The sequence below is a fragment of the Vigna angularis genome, chromosome 4 (assembly GCF_016808095.1).
Source record: "Vigna angularis cultivar LongXiaoDou No.4 chromosome 4, ASM1680809v1, whole genome shotgun sequence".
Classification (NCBI taxonomy): domain Eukaryota; kingdom Viridiplantae; phylum Streptophyta; class Magnoliopsida; order Fabales; family Fabaceae; genus Vigna; species Vigna angularis.
Genome location: NC_068973.1, coordinates 37,801,489 through 37,815,596, shown reverse-complemented (window position 1 = coordinate 37,815,596; position 14,108 = coordinate 37,801,489). Strand labels below are relative to the sequence as shown.

The 14,108-nt window shown below is 34.3% G+C and overlaps 4 protein-coding genes and 2 non-coding genes across 7 annotated transcripts; 3 read left to right on the top strand and 3 right to left on the bottom strand.

Annotated features, from left to right (window-relative positions):
* Positions 1 to 1,496: 1,496 nt before the first annotated feature.
* LOC108331843 (mechanosensitive ion channel protein 10) lies at positions 1,497 to 5,390 on the top strand. 2 transcript variants are annotated; one of them, XM_017566811.2, is made up of 6 exons: positions 1,497 to 1,749; positions 2,113 to 3,556; positions 3,771 to 3,891; positions 4,009 to 4,302; positions 4,375 to 4,577; positions 4,889 to 5,390. In XM_017566811.2, exons 2-6 carry the CDS (start codon positions 2,121 to 2,123, stop codon positions 5,145 to 5,147), a joined length of 2,313 nt encoding a protein of 770 aa, XP_017422300.1. In that variant the 5' UTR covers positions 1,497 to 1,749; positions 2,113 to 2,120; the 3' UTR covers positions 5,148 to 5,390. The 2 variants fall into 2 exon arrangements, with proteins under 2 accessions (XP_017422300.1, XP_052731875.1); XM_052875915.1 differs by lacking the exon at positions 1,497 to 1,749 and adding an exon at positions 1,797 to 1,893.
* Positions 5,391 to 5,810: 420 nt separating this feature from the next.
* On the top strand, positions 5,811 to 6,404 carry LOC108331844 (uncharacterized). The gene has a single exon (XM_017566812.2). The coding sequence runs from the start codon at positions 5,875 to 5,877 to the stop codon at positions 6,238 to 6,240; it is 366 nt and encodes a 121-aa protein (XP_017422301.1). The 5' UTR covers positions 5,811 to 5,874; the 3' UTR covers positions 6,241 to 6,404.
* Positions 6,405 to 7,653: 1,249 nt separating this feature from the next.
* On the bottom strand, positions 7,654 to 7,725 carry TRNAD-GUC (transfer RNA aspartic acid (anticodon GUC)). Its single transcript has one exon. It is a non-coding gene; the product is annotated as a tRNA-Asp (tRNA).
* Positions 7,726 to 7,799: 74 nt separating this feature from the next.
* TRNAD-GUC (transfer RNA aspartic acid (anticodon GUC)) lies at positions 7,800 to 7,871 on the bottom strand. Its single transcript has one exon. It is a non-coding gene; the product is annotated as a tRNA-Asp (tRNA).
* Positions 7,872 to 7,962: 91 nt separating this feature from the next.
* Positions 7,963 to 9,237, top strand: LOC108331205 (NAD(P)H-quinone oxidoreductase subunit U, chloroplastic). Its single transcript, XM_017565852.2, has 5 exons — positions 7,963 to 8,290; positions 8,386 to 8,447; positions 8,543 to 8,632; positions 8,713 to 8,859; positions 8,950 to 9,237. The coding sequence occupies exons 1-5, from the start codon at positions 8,041 to 8,043 to the stop codon at positions 9,049 to 9,051; spliced, it is 651 nt and encodes a 216-aa protein (XP_017421341.1). The 5' UTR covers positions 7,963 to 8,040; the 3' UTR covers positions 9,052 to 9,237.
* A 2,846-nt stretch (positions 9,238 to 12,083) lies between these two features.
* On the bottom strand, positions 12,084 to 13,232 carry LOC108331251 (uncharacterized). Its single transcript, XM_017565895.2, has 2 exons — positions 12,992 to 13,232; positions 12,084 to 12,911 (listed from the first exon to the last, which is right to left on the bottom strand). Exons 1-2 carry the CDS (start codon positions 13,222 to 13,224, stop codon positions 12,386 to 12,388), a joined length of 759 nt encoding a protein of 252 aa, XP_017421384.1. The 5' UTR covers positions 13,225 to 13,232; the 3' UTR covers positions 12,084 to 12,385.
* Positions 13,233 to 14,108: the final 876 nt, after the last annotated feature.

Here is a 14,108-nt window from a genome sequence, read left to right as displayed (position 1 = left end):
AATATATTAAAAATTATAATAATATAAAAAATTAATGTACGATTTGATTGATATTACAAGTAAAAAAAATTTATTTAATTAATAAAAATTGAAGATTACCAAAATACCCTTAATTATTAAAGTAATATAAAATGATAATTATTAATATTATATTTAGTTATAAAAATATTTATAAAGAATAAAAAATTAACATTAATTATTAAATTTAATTTAAATATTGCACAAAATTTTTATTTTAGTAAAATAAATTTATTTTTAGTTGTAATATTTTTGTAATATTATTTATTACCTGAGTGATTCATTCCATACTTACAATCTTATAAATATTAAATTTGAACATTTGTGAAACCATAATAATGGATTTAAGTCTTTTTAATTTTTTAGAATTATTCTTTATCAACTAAATGTTGGCTAAATCTTAATTATATTTAAATAAATAAATTTTCTCCTAACACAAATAAAATAAATGTTTTTCTTTATAAAAAAAATTAACACAATAATTAATGAAGTGAAAAATAATTAAATAGAGAAAAATGATAAACTGAATAATAAATTTAGTATTATTATCTAAATTAAAAAAAGATAAAAGAGTTTCTATATTTAAAGAAAACACCTTATGTATTGCATCTGGAAATGCAACCCAAAAATCTCTTAAAACATCTCTCTTGTTAATTCTTTTTAATTTCTTTCCGGCTTGGGTTGCCCTTGGACTTTTCGGCGGGGACTTGTGTCCCACTCGCTTCACACAATTTACTGCGAGGGACGAAATTTATTGATTTTTCGACGAGGTAAGAAACTGTTAAAATTTTTCTTTGGTCCGAGGGTAGGGAGGAACCTTGAAGAATTAAGATTGGTTTGGCTTTGGCTTCAAATATGGGAATTAAGGTTTAGTTTTGATTGTGGGTGATGCTAATTTTGGGCGAGGTAATTTGGTAGATGGAATCAGGCGTTGTCTACTGCTTCCACGTCTTGGAAGTTCTATAAATCCAAGAAAACGACCAATGTCAAAGTTTCCTGAGTGATTCTGAAATTCTCTAATAGTTGAAGATAAAGAAGAGATTGCACATTAAATCTCTCTAAATCTCTTTCTTCTCATGGTTGATAAAAATTGCTACACCCTGAAAATCGTAGTTATTCATTGCTCACATTTCCGTTGAAGTAAACACAAAAGTTATTATATTTTCTCGCTCACAAATTAATGTAAAGGGTAGAATATGCTGAAGTGAACAGAGCATAAAGAACTAATTACAAAAAGACAGTTTAAAAGAACAAAAAACGAATATTATTTTATTAACACCAACTAAACAATCTTAAAAATCGATTTTTTAATTATTCTAGTTTAAACACAAGGAGTATCACCAATGAATTCTTTCTGATCACTTTACACTAGGAATAAAAAATTAAGAATAAAACATTGGAGTTTATATTGTTTGAGATATGGTTGAGATTGTTATCCAACTAGATCGACTTTGATGCAAAAAGTGTCTCCTCTGATTGATGATTATGATACATGTTTATTTAGTAAATAATACCTGCTCCAGTATTTGTTTACTTACGTCTTAGAGGCTTCTTTTCTGATCGGCTTGGACTTTATAGGGACTGCGATGCAAATCCACAGTTTCTTCCACTGCAACTCATTCCTTCATTTCACATTCCCTTTCTCTCTCTGCTCTCAAGTCTAAAAACTCAAACTTTTCAATTAGTCTTCGTCCTTGCCCCCAAAACTTCGCCGTTGTTTTTGACTCTCATGTAAGCACACTCACCCTTAATCCCCGTTTCCTGTTTTTCATCCATCCATTGGTGCAAAGCTAGACCTTTGTCTTTGTTTGTGTTTTTCCAACCTTTGCCAACCAACTTTATCTGTTATCCACTGTGTGCCATCTAACACAACTAGTACAGCTTCACCTGATCTGTTTCCTTTCATACTCTATTGTTCTTTTACTTATACCGTTTTGTCTAGTACTATTAGTTCAAATCCAAGTTGTTCTTGGTATATACCATTAACATGTTGAACAGGAAAAACACATGTCCAATAGTAGACTAGCATCAGTGTGTTCATTTCTTGTGATTGATTTACTTATTACTTTCGTCAACTTTACATTTTTGGCGTAGGGTGATGAATGGATGCTAATTTTAAGAAGCAAGGTCTTCAAGGCGGCGATGTGAGCTTGGCTGAGAAGAAAAGGGAAGTTATGGTGGCGATTCCAAATGAGGGTGGTGGTGAATCTTTGATGCCAAAGCAGCAGAGCAGGGGGAATTCGCCCCACAGAATGTTAAACGACGAGTTTTCTGTAAAGTCGCCACCTTTGAACTGTGCTTCCCCTGAGATAAGGTTCATGCCAAGCCCAAACAAGCCCCCAAAGATTCCCGTTTCCAGCGCCAATCTCACCCGGAGAAAATCACTCACAAGGTCAGTGTATTCCAAACCCAAATCAAGGTTTGGTGAACAGCCTTACCCTGTTGATGGGACTCTTTTAGAAGAGAATGGTACCTCAACTTTGCAAGAAAATTTGGGTGTTGGTTCACCATATAAAGCATCGCCTATTAACAATAAACCTGGAACTATTAGTCGAACAGTCTCCATCCTTTCTGTGATCACTCCTAAGACGCCGTTGATGGCGTCTCCCGGGCCGGCTGGTGGGGAGGATTTCGATGAACTCATTTACAGAAAAGTTGAATTGAGTAAAAGCAAACGTAGTAGAAGAGTGACAGTTAAGGTTTTGTCTGAATGGTTTGTGTTCGTGTGCATTACAAGTACCTTGGTGGCTAGTTTAACAGTTGGAAAACTTAAAAGAACGGAGATTTGGGGTTTGGGGATTTGGAGATGGTGTGTGCTTGTGATGGTGACCTTTTGCGGAATGTTGGTCACCAGATGGTTCATGCGCATTATTGTTTTCTTGATTGAGACGAACTTTTTGTTGAGGAAAAAGGTGCTGTATTTTGTCCATGGACTGAAGAAGTGTGTCCAGTTCTTCATTTGGCTTGGTTTGGTTCTTCTCACATGGGTGCTGTTGATTAACCGGGGGGTGGACCGATCTGAATTGGCCACAAAGATTTTGAATGGGGTAACATGGACTCTTGCTTCCCTCCTCATTGGTGCATTCCTGTGGTTCATGAAGACATTGTTGCTCAAGATTTTGGCGTCAAATTTTCATGTTAAATCTTTCTTTGATCGAATTCAAGAAACGCTTTTCCACCAGTACATTCTGCAGACTCTCTCTGGGCCTCCACTTGTAGAAGAGGCTGAGAAGATTGGGAAATCAATCAGTGTTGGTCACTTTAGTTTCAGGAGTACAGATGGTAAGGGTGGAATGAAGAAAGAAACCATTGATATTGCGAAGCTTCACCATATGAAACAAGAGAAGGTTTCTGCATGGACTATGAAGGTCTTGGTAGATGCAATGACAAATTCAAGGCTGTCCACAATCTCTAGTGCACTAGATGAAAGTTTTGATGATGGAGAAAATGAACAGACTGATAAAGAGATTACTAATGAGATGGAAGCAACTGCTGCAGCCTATCACATTTTCAGGAATGTTGCTCCCCCCGGTTGCACGTAAGTATATCCACTGTCACTTCTAGTCTATGAAGTTCGGACACTGACACACATACAACACTCCTACGATATATATCGCCGAAGTGTTCAATTCAAAAGACATTTTTTTAGCATGGCTCCAATTCACGATGCTTATGAAGTGTATTTATAATTCTCCTTTTTTGTGATATTTGCCTCTGTTGTTTCTCCTAAATCGTTCTGTCACTATGAATAGGTACATTGACGAGGAAGAACTAAGAAGGTTCATGATTAAGGAAGAAGTGAGGATGGTATATCCCCTACTGGCTGAAGCAGAAACAGGGCAGATTACCAGGAAGTCCTTAACAGACTGGTTGGTAAGGTCTCCAACATATGCCCATCTAAAAAATTGTCATGATAATGAAAGGATTTAAACTCTGTTTGGGTTGCAAACATATCACTCCATAATGTTTGTTATTGTTTGTGTTTTTCAGTTGAAGGTATATCAGGAACGCAAAGCATTGGCACATGCCTTAAGCGACACCAAAACTGCTGTGAGACAACTAAACAAGCTCGTGACAGTAATCCTAGTAGTTGTGACCGTAATTGTGTGGCTTCTACTAATGGAGATTGCAACAACGAAAGTACTTGTGTTTCTATCTTCCCAGCTAGTACTTGCAGCTTTCATGTTTGGAAACACTTGTAAGAACATATTTGAAGCTATCATCTTCGTGTTTGTGATGCATCCGTTTGATGTTGGTGATCGATGTGTTGTTGATGGGGTTGAGGTAATCTATGGCCACTACATTTTGTTTCCTTGTTTGAGATTTGCATATTAATGCATCCTACTAATATTGCAGCTATTGGTTGAAGAAATGAACATATTGACAACAGTCTTCTTGAAGCTTAACAATGAAAAAGTGTACTATCCAAATTCTGTCTTGGCTATGAAACCGATTAGCAACTATTACAGAAGCCCAGATATGGGTGACCGTGTAGAGTTCTCCATTGATTTTACAACACCAGCTGAGAAAATTGGGGCACTGAGAGAAAGAGTAAAGAGGTAAGCTAATTGTATCTTCATGCATAAATGAGTATTATTTGTTCATTCATGGATCATGTAACAACATATGAACAGATAAAGGAAACATAAACATTTTAATACATGCTTTCAAGGGTTTACCAAATGAAGTGTGTTATATTGTGAATTAGTATATTGAAAATAAATTTGACTGTGACTTATTGCAAGTGAAAGTGTGCATCTCAATCAGGAAATTTGAAAAATGACTGCAGTTTTATCACCAAATTCGGATAAACTCTTATTCCTGTCATGCCCTCAGTTATTTGTTCTAATTTTGTTTTTATATAATTAAGGTACCTGGAGAGAAACCCACAGTACTGGCACCCTAATCATGGGTTAGTAGTGAAGGAGATCGAAGACGTAAACAAAATTAAGATGGGTATATACGTTACCCACACAATGAACTTTCAAGAGTTTGGGGAGAAAAACAAGAGAAGAACTGAATTGGTGATGGAAATAAAGAAGATTTTTGAAGAACTCAACATCAGATACAACCTTCTTCCACAAGCCATTCATCTCAGACATATGGAGCCAGACCCTAGGGTTACATGAATCAACTGCATACACGTCTGCCTTTTTATGTTTCATTTCATCCGTCAAATACCATTCCTTGATTTAATTGGTGATAATTGAGAGTGGTGCTTTAGTATACATACTGGGCTTAGTATTAGCAATTTGTTTCCCACATATTAAGATTAAGAAATTATGAATTCAAGAATCTTGTACGAACCTTCAAGTGGATCCAATGTAAAAATTTCTCCCCACATTTGAGCTCTATCCAACCCTGTTTCTGATGACATGATGGAAGCATGAGAATGAGTCAAGTAATTTCTACTGTTCATGATTTGTTTGTATTAGGCCATTTTGTTCCTCCCAAAGATCAATCATGACCAGAGAAATACACAAACTATAAATGAACAGCTTTTTAAAGAAAATAAAATTAACAGCTTTTTATGGTAGTTAAATTTTACTTTGTTAAGTGATTTCATGAACTTAGTTATTTAATTAAGAAATAAAAAGTAGTATTAGTTTCTACCATTCTTCTAACCAGGTAGTAACAGTTTTCTTTTGAGAAGAGTTTTGACCCTTACATATGAGGTGTTAATAGGATGATGTTGCAGATTATGATAACGTTATCCTCCCAATAGCAAGTAGAGAATATCCCACGTAGGATAACCTACAAGTGCCACGTTAGCACAAAATCTCAATTTCATCATCCATTCTCTGAGCTTCAACCTCATGAGCAGAATCTTCAGTTCAGACCAAGGCAACTCCTGAGATGGCTTCTGCTTCCGTTCCGGTGGCTTTGTCTCTGACCTCTGTCACGCACCGCAAGCCTTCATCTCAAGCCTTCTTCAGGCCATTGCCCTCACCACAACCAAAGAGAACCTTCTCAAAAAAGCCACCGTCAAGCTCCAACCTTCAAATTAATGCATCTTTGAAGGAGAAGGCAGTGACGGGACTCACAGCCGCAACCTTCACAGCCTCTATGGTGATCCCAGAGGTGGCCAATGCTGCTGGATCCGATTTCTCCCCTTCTCTCAAGAACTTTCTACTCAGCATCTTCGCCGGTGGGATCGTGCTGGTAGCCATACTTGGAGCAGTTGTTGGAGTTGCCAACTTTGATCCGGTTAAGAGGACTTAAACTATGATCTACTTCTTTTCATTTCTCTGCCTTTTTGTCCCTGTTCTCATTTCTTACTTCATGTAAGTTTATGCCACTGCTTCTTTTTCTGCACCTTATTTTGTACCCTCCCCGTGCTTCTTAACGTTATAATATATAATAACTGCGTTTGATCCGGGGTTCAACATGTTTATGTTTTGTGTTTTTTATTAAATGAACCACACAGTCTGTGGATCAAAAACTATGATGAACTATTATCAGAATTTTGAAATCTTCATTCACACTACTAACAAATATGTCATGAGTTCAGCCTTCACTGTGTTGGTAAAACAATATTTAGTATAGAAAAATTTATCCTCGACTTCGTTCTGTTTATGAAAACCTCACCCCAGAGACAGTAAGCCACGTCATGCCCAGAAATGAATCTGGAACTTTCGTTTTCAGTTTCAATTTGAAACAGTGATGATTTTGTTGTGGTTGTAGATATCAGCATAATCTGAGATGTCCATTGAACTGTTAACTTGTCAATTTGGTAATCAGTCAATCAAGTTCTTTTGTTGTATGCACATTTCAATTATGTTTTGTGATTCTAAATTACAGTGATTTGAAAAATTAAAATGTTTAAAGTGTAATGAAGCTCTTAGATTTATGTGGAGTACTGGGTTTTGAATGTAAACTACAAAGACAAAACACCTACCATGGTGAATGAGTCTTATTGATGGTAACTGATGCCTGTAACCAGTTATGTAAAGAAGAATTGTCATATGTAAAAAAACGAGTTATGTAAACATCACTACGTTTTTATTTAGTTCTGCTCAGCATCTACCGTGATCAAGTTCTCGATGTTTCTTTAAGGAATTTGTAAAAACAACTGTGTGTGTTGAAAGACTAGCTTCCTTCGAAGCTGGCAGTGCAAACTTTCACAAAAGAACTTTAGCATTGTGAGGACAGAATGTATTTATCATGCTATGGATCTTAAATTAGACAGGTAAACCGATATGTACCAAAGATTCAACGCATGGTATACAATCAGAGAAAAAGTTTCCTTAAAAATGTTACAAATGAAGTGGTGCAACTAGCAAAAGAAAGAAAAGAAATTAACTCGATAAATAGTTGATGAAAAATTACTGATTGAAAAAAAAAAACTCCGACATGCTGATATGGGATGGGGCACACGTAGAGATATATATTACTCGAATGCAATCCTTCAACGTAAGATTATACAAAAATTGAATGAAAAGAAACAACTCGGTATCTGGAACCCGCACATAAGCCATATTAAATGCTGCAGATATTCTAAATGTAAAAGAGGTAGAAAAGAATCTTGGAATCGAACGAAACTAACTGAACTTAAGGAACCAAAAATTTTGAAAATACGCCATTGCCGAGATCGAACACAAATCGTCTAATAGAAAACAGGCATTTAAAAAACATCGCCGTTGCCGGGGATCGAACCCGGGTCACCCGCGTGACAGGCGGGAATACTTACCACTATACTACAACGACATTCTTGATCAATATTAAAACATATTATTTTTATTACAAGAACAGAAAGGTTTTAATTAAAAACTATATAAAAACGCCGTTGCCGGGGATCGAACCCGGGTCGTCCGCGTGACAGGCGGAAATACTTACCACTATACTACAACGACCACCTTCGTTGACCAAATCCTCTGTTGTGTTATTATATTTGTTTGTTTGAGAGAATCCACTGTTGATAACTTTTTAATGGCAAAGAAGTGTTACCTTATCCCACCATGCATGTATGATTAATAAACAAAATAATAGCAGAGCCGAAGCGCGTTCCAGGAAAGGTGAAGGATGGCTGTGTCTTCTACCACTGCCCCAGTATGTCTTCCTGCTAAAAACATTCCAAACCCTCAGCTCCAAAAACTTGGTTTCTCAAGCACCGTTTCCTTTACTGTGAAACAGCGGAGATCGTTACGCATCAGAAGCTCCTCGGCTGAGACCTCTGACACAGGCGTAGATTCAGAGAGTTCCATTGAACTTCCCAAGGAACCCTATTCATTAATTTCAGCTCTTAACGTCGAAAGGATTCTCCGTGGCTTACGTAAGTTTTTGCAGAACTCTTATACCTGATTTAGTATTTTGTTATTTAGAGCGCAAATGGGCTTTTAATTGATGAAGACGTAGTTTAGAATGCAGCAATTACAGATGCAGATCATTATGGTAGGCTAGGTGTTCCACGAGGATGTCCCTTTGACATGGTCCGAACCAACCACCTTAATCCGATTTTCTGTTTCAACTCACTCACTTCTGATCTATTTTATGTTTTACACCTCTCTCTATTAACTGAAACCAGGTGGGGGTTGCCTATAAGAACAAGATTCAAGAATTGAAGACTCAGAATCTAGAGGAGGAGGAACTTGAGAAGAAATTGGAACTTCTCAAAGTCAGTAATACACACATATGTATTCAAAATTTGAATCACTTTTGCGGTATTTGTTCATGATCAACAACTACTTTGTTTAGGAATCATACATCATCCTGTCCTCAGAAGAAGAAAGAAGAATCTATGACTGGAGTTTGGCCAGAGTAAACAACACCGAAACATTCATTTGGCCGTTCGAGGTTGACATAACACAGACAAAAATCCCAGATGAAGATCCTCCACAACTGGTACCTCTGTTTCCCATAATCTATATCTACTTGTAGTTACAAAATAAATAACATTCTTATTTATGAATGTCATCATAACTCTCATTGCAGGACACTGAAGATGTTCGACCAACGATATTGGTTGGGTATTTCACTTTGGGATGGTTAGTGCTAGGAGTTGTGGTGTCTATCGCTATTGCACTAAACCAATAGAAGTAATGTTTTACGGCGAGTTTGATGAAGTAATGTTTTTTCTGTTCTTAGAAAATGTGCTATGTGGCAGTCTCATCACATTCTATCATTCTTACCACAGGATAAATCTATGATATAATGAAGCTTCCTCAAAGAATATTTATTGCATTGGATAAGAAAAATTAAGAAATATATAAAGTTCTAATACATCTGGCCTAGTGCTTCAAGCTTGACTACCAAGATTTCAAGATAAGTCTTGAATGGTGTTTTATGAAAGTCAAGAAAGGAAAGAAAAGAAAAATAACCAAGAAAAGTCAAGAAAATAATGTAAACTTCTTAATAAAAAATGTGCATCAAAATTTGGATTGAAATTCGTAATTTTAATGTAATCTATAACACTGTCTTACCTATATTACAATGCCAATCGTCACCTGTGCTGTCTTCTGTGTCAAAATCTCGTGTTATGGTCTTTGTCACAAAATAAAGAAACTGGACTTTTATTTTTGATAGGCATATGAAAAGAAACTGGACTTGATCGGTTTACAATCTTGCTAATGATGCAGAAGGATGATGCAACGATCAAGACAACTTAATTTGTTCTTTTGAATTGAAAAACCAATAAAGTTTTGATGAACTTCAATGGTGAGCATCTGATACGAAAAACTTACCAAGAACATGAATTTGAGGAAGAGAATAGCTTTGTCTCGGAAGAGACTGTTTAATACTTGAGTTGCCAATGTGAGGTATATAAGGATGCGCGAACTCACTATTTCACCTAACCAATTAATGAAAATATCATTTACTTTATCTTTTTTAAATTATTCCTGACGTTAATAGGAGAATTTTATAGACCTAAATAAAGTGAGAGATGTTTAGTTTGTAGCACTTCATTTTTTTAAAAATTGTTCTCAAATTAATGACGGATACTTTTTTATTTTAATGTTTCTCATTATTAATGTAAATATTATTGTAATTTCATTAATTATATATTTGTGGATAACGAAAATACCAAGAAACCGAGTTAGATATTCTTAACAGTTGCTTACACCGTAAGGAACCACTAGAAAATCTAGATATCATCGATTGGCGATTGACGATTAAAGACAAACCTTAAAATCTAAATTGAGTCAAGAATTGAAGGAGAAAGATGTTTGACACATGCAAACAGATTCTCCTTACATGATCAAGTGTTTCACCAAAAATACTAAGAAAAGGAACAAAAACTCACTTGCTCCAAACAACAAAATGATTGGTTGAAGTTGTAAACCTTGACGCAGTGATCGTCTAGGTACCTCCTAATCGTCTAGGTATCTCATGATCAAAGAGTTATAATACTTAAGATAATAGTGTTTTAGAGATAGAAGGTGTTTTAGATAAGACGAGTTTAAAAAATTCTATTTATATTAGAATATTATTTTATAATAAAATACTTAGTCTCATTATTTTAATACACATATTAACTTTAATACTCTATTTTCTACAAAAATATTTTACCAGTACACCTAGGGATGGAAAAAAAATCCGTGCCCGCGGATATCCGCGGATAAAATCCGCGACGGATAGTTGATACCCGCGGATATTTACTACCCGCAACCCACGGGTAGCGGATATTTTAATACTAGCCGTACCCGCAGATACCCGCTACCCGCAAAAAATAAAAATAAAAATTTAATTTATATTTTATTAAGTTAAATTTAATTAAAATTAACATTAATTTATATTTTACAAGATTAAATTTAATTAAAATTGAATTTAAATTTATATTTAATTTAATTTATATTATATTTTATATATTTTTTGTAATTCTATTTAAATTATTTTAATAATTTATTAAAATATATTTTTTTAAGATATTTGTGGGTATCCGCGGATATCCATGGGTATCCGCGGGTTTTAAAATATCCGCGGATATTTTTTAAGCAGGTATCCGTGCGGGTAGCGGGTCGAATAGCGGGTGGATTTTTTTTTGTCGGGTCGGGTTGCGGGTAGGCACTATCCGTGTCCGACCCGACCCGTTGCCATCCCTAAGTACACCCATGCTTGGCATGAGGGGAGTTTAAGATCTATAATTTTTTTAATAAATGTATCTATAATTTTAAATTTACCAAAATAAATATTAGCATATAATGTATATAAATATTTGGAACTATTAAAAATAGAGAGAATATTAATATGTATTCACATATTCTTCTATTTATAATTATTGTAATTTATATAAATTTATTTAAAAATTTACTAATTTTTATTGATAATTATTTTTTGTCGGAGAATTTGATAGATTGGGTAAAGTAAACTGTTCTTTCAAATATATTTCTCTCTATCACAAAGCTAAAATAGATATATTTATATTTTAAATTATAGCAAATCAAATTTGTAAATAATTCAAGTTGAAACTTATATTTGAAATTTGGCCGAACTCATTTTCAAACGTGTAATTGTATTCATCATTACTTTCTTTTAACAAATTACACCTTACTTATTCGTAGTTTTTGAGATTGTCATTATATTTTTTTTCCAACTCTTAGTCACTCTAAAATACTATTTTTATGATAAATAGTAGTACAAGACATAATTGTTGCTTTATTTTGAATCAATTAAATTTTAGATCTTATATATTCTTGATGTAAGATGTGAAAGTTAAAAGAGAGATAGAATAATATAATGTTCACGACCGATATTGTGGTTGAGAGAATAAGATAAGAAAAAGAAAGCAAAAATAATGGAAAACTGATGGAAGAGACAAAATAACGCAATGTGAAATTCCACAATTAAAAATTGGAAAATAATTTTTGCCACTCCTAAAAAAATCGCACTCATTTAACACTCACTAATATAATAATATATATTAGAATTTTAAATTAAAAACAAAACAAATATAATTAAAATATTACTATTTTACATTATCATTTGAATATTTTACGTCACGCTTAAAAACTTGGAATTTTTTTTACACTATATGTATCATTTGATAATTTAATTTTAGAAATATTTTGATCATTACAAAATTAAATTTTTATAATTTTAAAGAAAGAGAAAAATTAAAGGATAAAATGTCTAGAAATTTGGTGGGAGTAAAAACAAAAATAATGGTCGTCACTGAAAAAGTGCTACTATCCTGAAGTACTTACAAGATCTGTGAACATAACATACCAGAGAATCCAAACAGCAATACCCAACTTTGTTGCAGGATTCTCTCAACATCTACAAGACAACCTCAAAACAGTGTTCTTTCACTAAAGCCATTTTTATCCTTGATTAGCACGTTTCAAAAGATTAACCTCAAATTTGTATTTATTAACTTCCACAAATCACAAAAAAGAAATGAAAAATCAAAAGCAAACAAATACGGTAGATGTCAATTTTCATGTATGGTAGATAATTGGTCGTGATGACCTTTCCCAGAAACAAGAACGAACCTTTGACCGGTTATTTTCTCTAAGCTGGAGACAATGGAAGAGTCTCTCTTAGAAGCCAGATCTCGTTCTCGTGCTTTCATAAGCGCTTCTCTATCGTGAATTTCCGCTTCTCGACGCCTCCAACCTTCTTCCCATTCCGCTCTTTCTTTCTCCATTCGCTCAATCGTCGCCACCAATTTGTTCTGCAGAACCTCCTGCTGCTTAACCACACGCTTCACCAACCTCTTAAAAAACGAAACCATTTTTTCTTCTTCTCTCTTCTTTCTCCTCCTTTTCCCACTCCTCCTCGCGCCTCCGCCCTCCGTCTCAACTGTTTCCGTCGCTAACATTTCCCACTCATTCATCACTGCACGTGATGCGTCTTCGTTACGACCCTTTTTGTACACATCTTCAAGATCCCCGATGTTCTCATTCACCTCTTGGTGCTTCCCCTTTGCATCAGAGAGCACAGTGTTGAAAGCTTTCCTGCAACACCAATACGACGGAGAGTGGTAATGGAGGAAACAGAATTATAAAAGGAGTGTGAGAAGAAAAAGGAATTATACCAAAACGATGCTGTGGTTGTGGATTGTTCTTGGGGGTCGAGAGAAGAATCGAGCGCTCCCAGATGCTGGGGTTGTTGTTGGAAGAATTGGTGAGAATGTTGGTTGTGGTGAGTTTGAGGATAGTCGCAGTGTTGAAGATGATGAAATTGGTGAGGAGTGTGATTAGGGCTTAGAGTGGATGAGGAAGAAGTGTGATAGGTGTTGGCCATTTGGTAGGGACTGTGAGGCTGCATGACCAAAGCAAACCACTCTATTTCATACAACAACAAATTTAACAATTACATTTTTTTTTCTTTTAAATAATCATTATTTTATATCATAAATCTAAATTAAATTATCGAATAAAATAATAATATCCATAATTTGGTGGCTGTATAAAGTATACAATTTGTGAATGGCTGCTATGATAAAAAGAGAGAAAAATCTACAAAAAAAATGTTGTTTTATCGTACACTTTTAAATGTGCATATAAGCTTGATATGAAATAACGTGGCATAATGATGCAAATCACTGTAAGAACTACAAAACTTAATTATGCTAGATCTACGATGAAGTATTTTGCTGTTTTGAATCAGTCACGACGTTATTCAATATTCAATATGCCGACTTTATAAAACTAAAAACTAATAAAATACCATAGGAAAGGCTTTTCAAAATCAAAGTATAAAAAAAAAACTCATTAAAAATAATATTAAAACGAAAATGGAACATCATGAGAAATAAAAAATATAAAAAGATTGTATGAGTAAGTGTAGAAAATACAATTAATATTTTTATACGTAATATGGTATATGAGGGAGAAAAAGTTAAAGGTAATAAAAAGTGTAACGAAATTGTATGTAATGTTAAAGTGTGTGTATGGAACTTTTTACAAGAGAGTTGCTCCGAACACTATGATGAGTAGAAAAAAAAATAATATAAAAATTCAAATTTATTGAAATAAAGTTCTATTATTATAAAATTCGTATTGATATATAACTTCTTTTGTTATATTTTATTTAATGTATAGTTTTGTTTACATTGTATATTAAATTGCAATTATTTTTTTCTTTTTTGGTACTTTGGTCATCCTAAACGGGAATGACGTTTTGTTTTCGTCTAAAACTAAATAAGAAAT

Bases quoted from the DNA above. Each gene is read 5' to 3' on its own strand.
- LOC108331843 (XM_017566811.2), top strand. From the start codon at position 2,121: ATGGATGCTAATTTTAAGAAGCAAGGTCTTCAAGGCGGCGATGTGAGC. The intron at 3,557-3,770 runs GTAAGTATATCC...CACTATGAATAG, and splicing joins GTTGCTCCCCCCGGTTGCAC to GTACATTGACGAGGAAGAAC. The intron at 3,892-4,008 runs GTAAGGTCTCCA...TGTGTTTTTCAG, and splicing joins AGTCCTTAACAGACTGGTTG to TTGAAGGTATATCAGGAACG.
- LOC108331844 (XM_017566812.2), top strand. From the start codon at position 5,875: ATGGCTTCTGCTTCCGTTCCGGTGGCTTTGTCTCTGACCTCTGTCACG.
- LOC108331205 (XM_017565852.2), top strand. From the start codon at position 8,041: ATGGCTGTGTCTTCTACCACTGCCCCAGTATGTCTTCCTGCTAAAAAC. The intron at 8,633-8,712 runs GTCAGTAATACA...TACTTTGTTTAG, and splicing joins AGAAATTGGAACTTCTCAAA to GAATCATACATCATCCTGTC. The intron at 8,860-8,949 runs GTACCTCTGTTT...CTCTCATTGCAG, and splicing joins ATGAAGATCCTCCACAACTG to GACACTGAAGATGTTCGACC.
- LOC108331251 (XM_017565895.2), bottom strand. From the start codon at position 13,224: ATGCAGCCTCACAGTCCCTACCAAATGGCCAACACCTATCACACTTCT. The intron at 12,912-12,991 runs GTATAATTCCTT...TTGGTGTTGCAG, and splicing joins ACAACCACAGCATCGTTTTG to GAAAGCTTTCAACACTGTGC.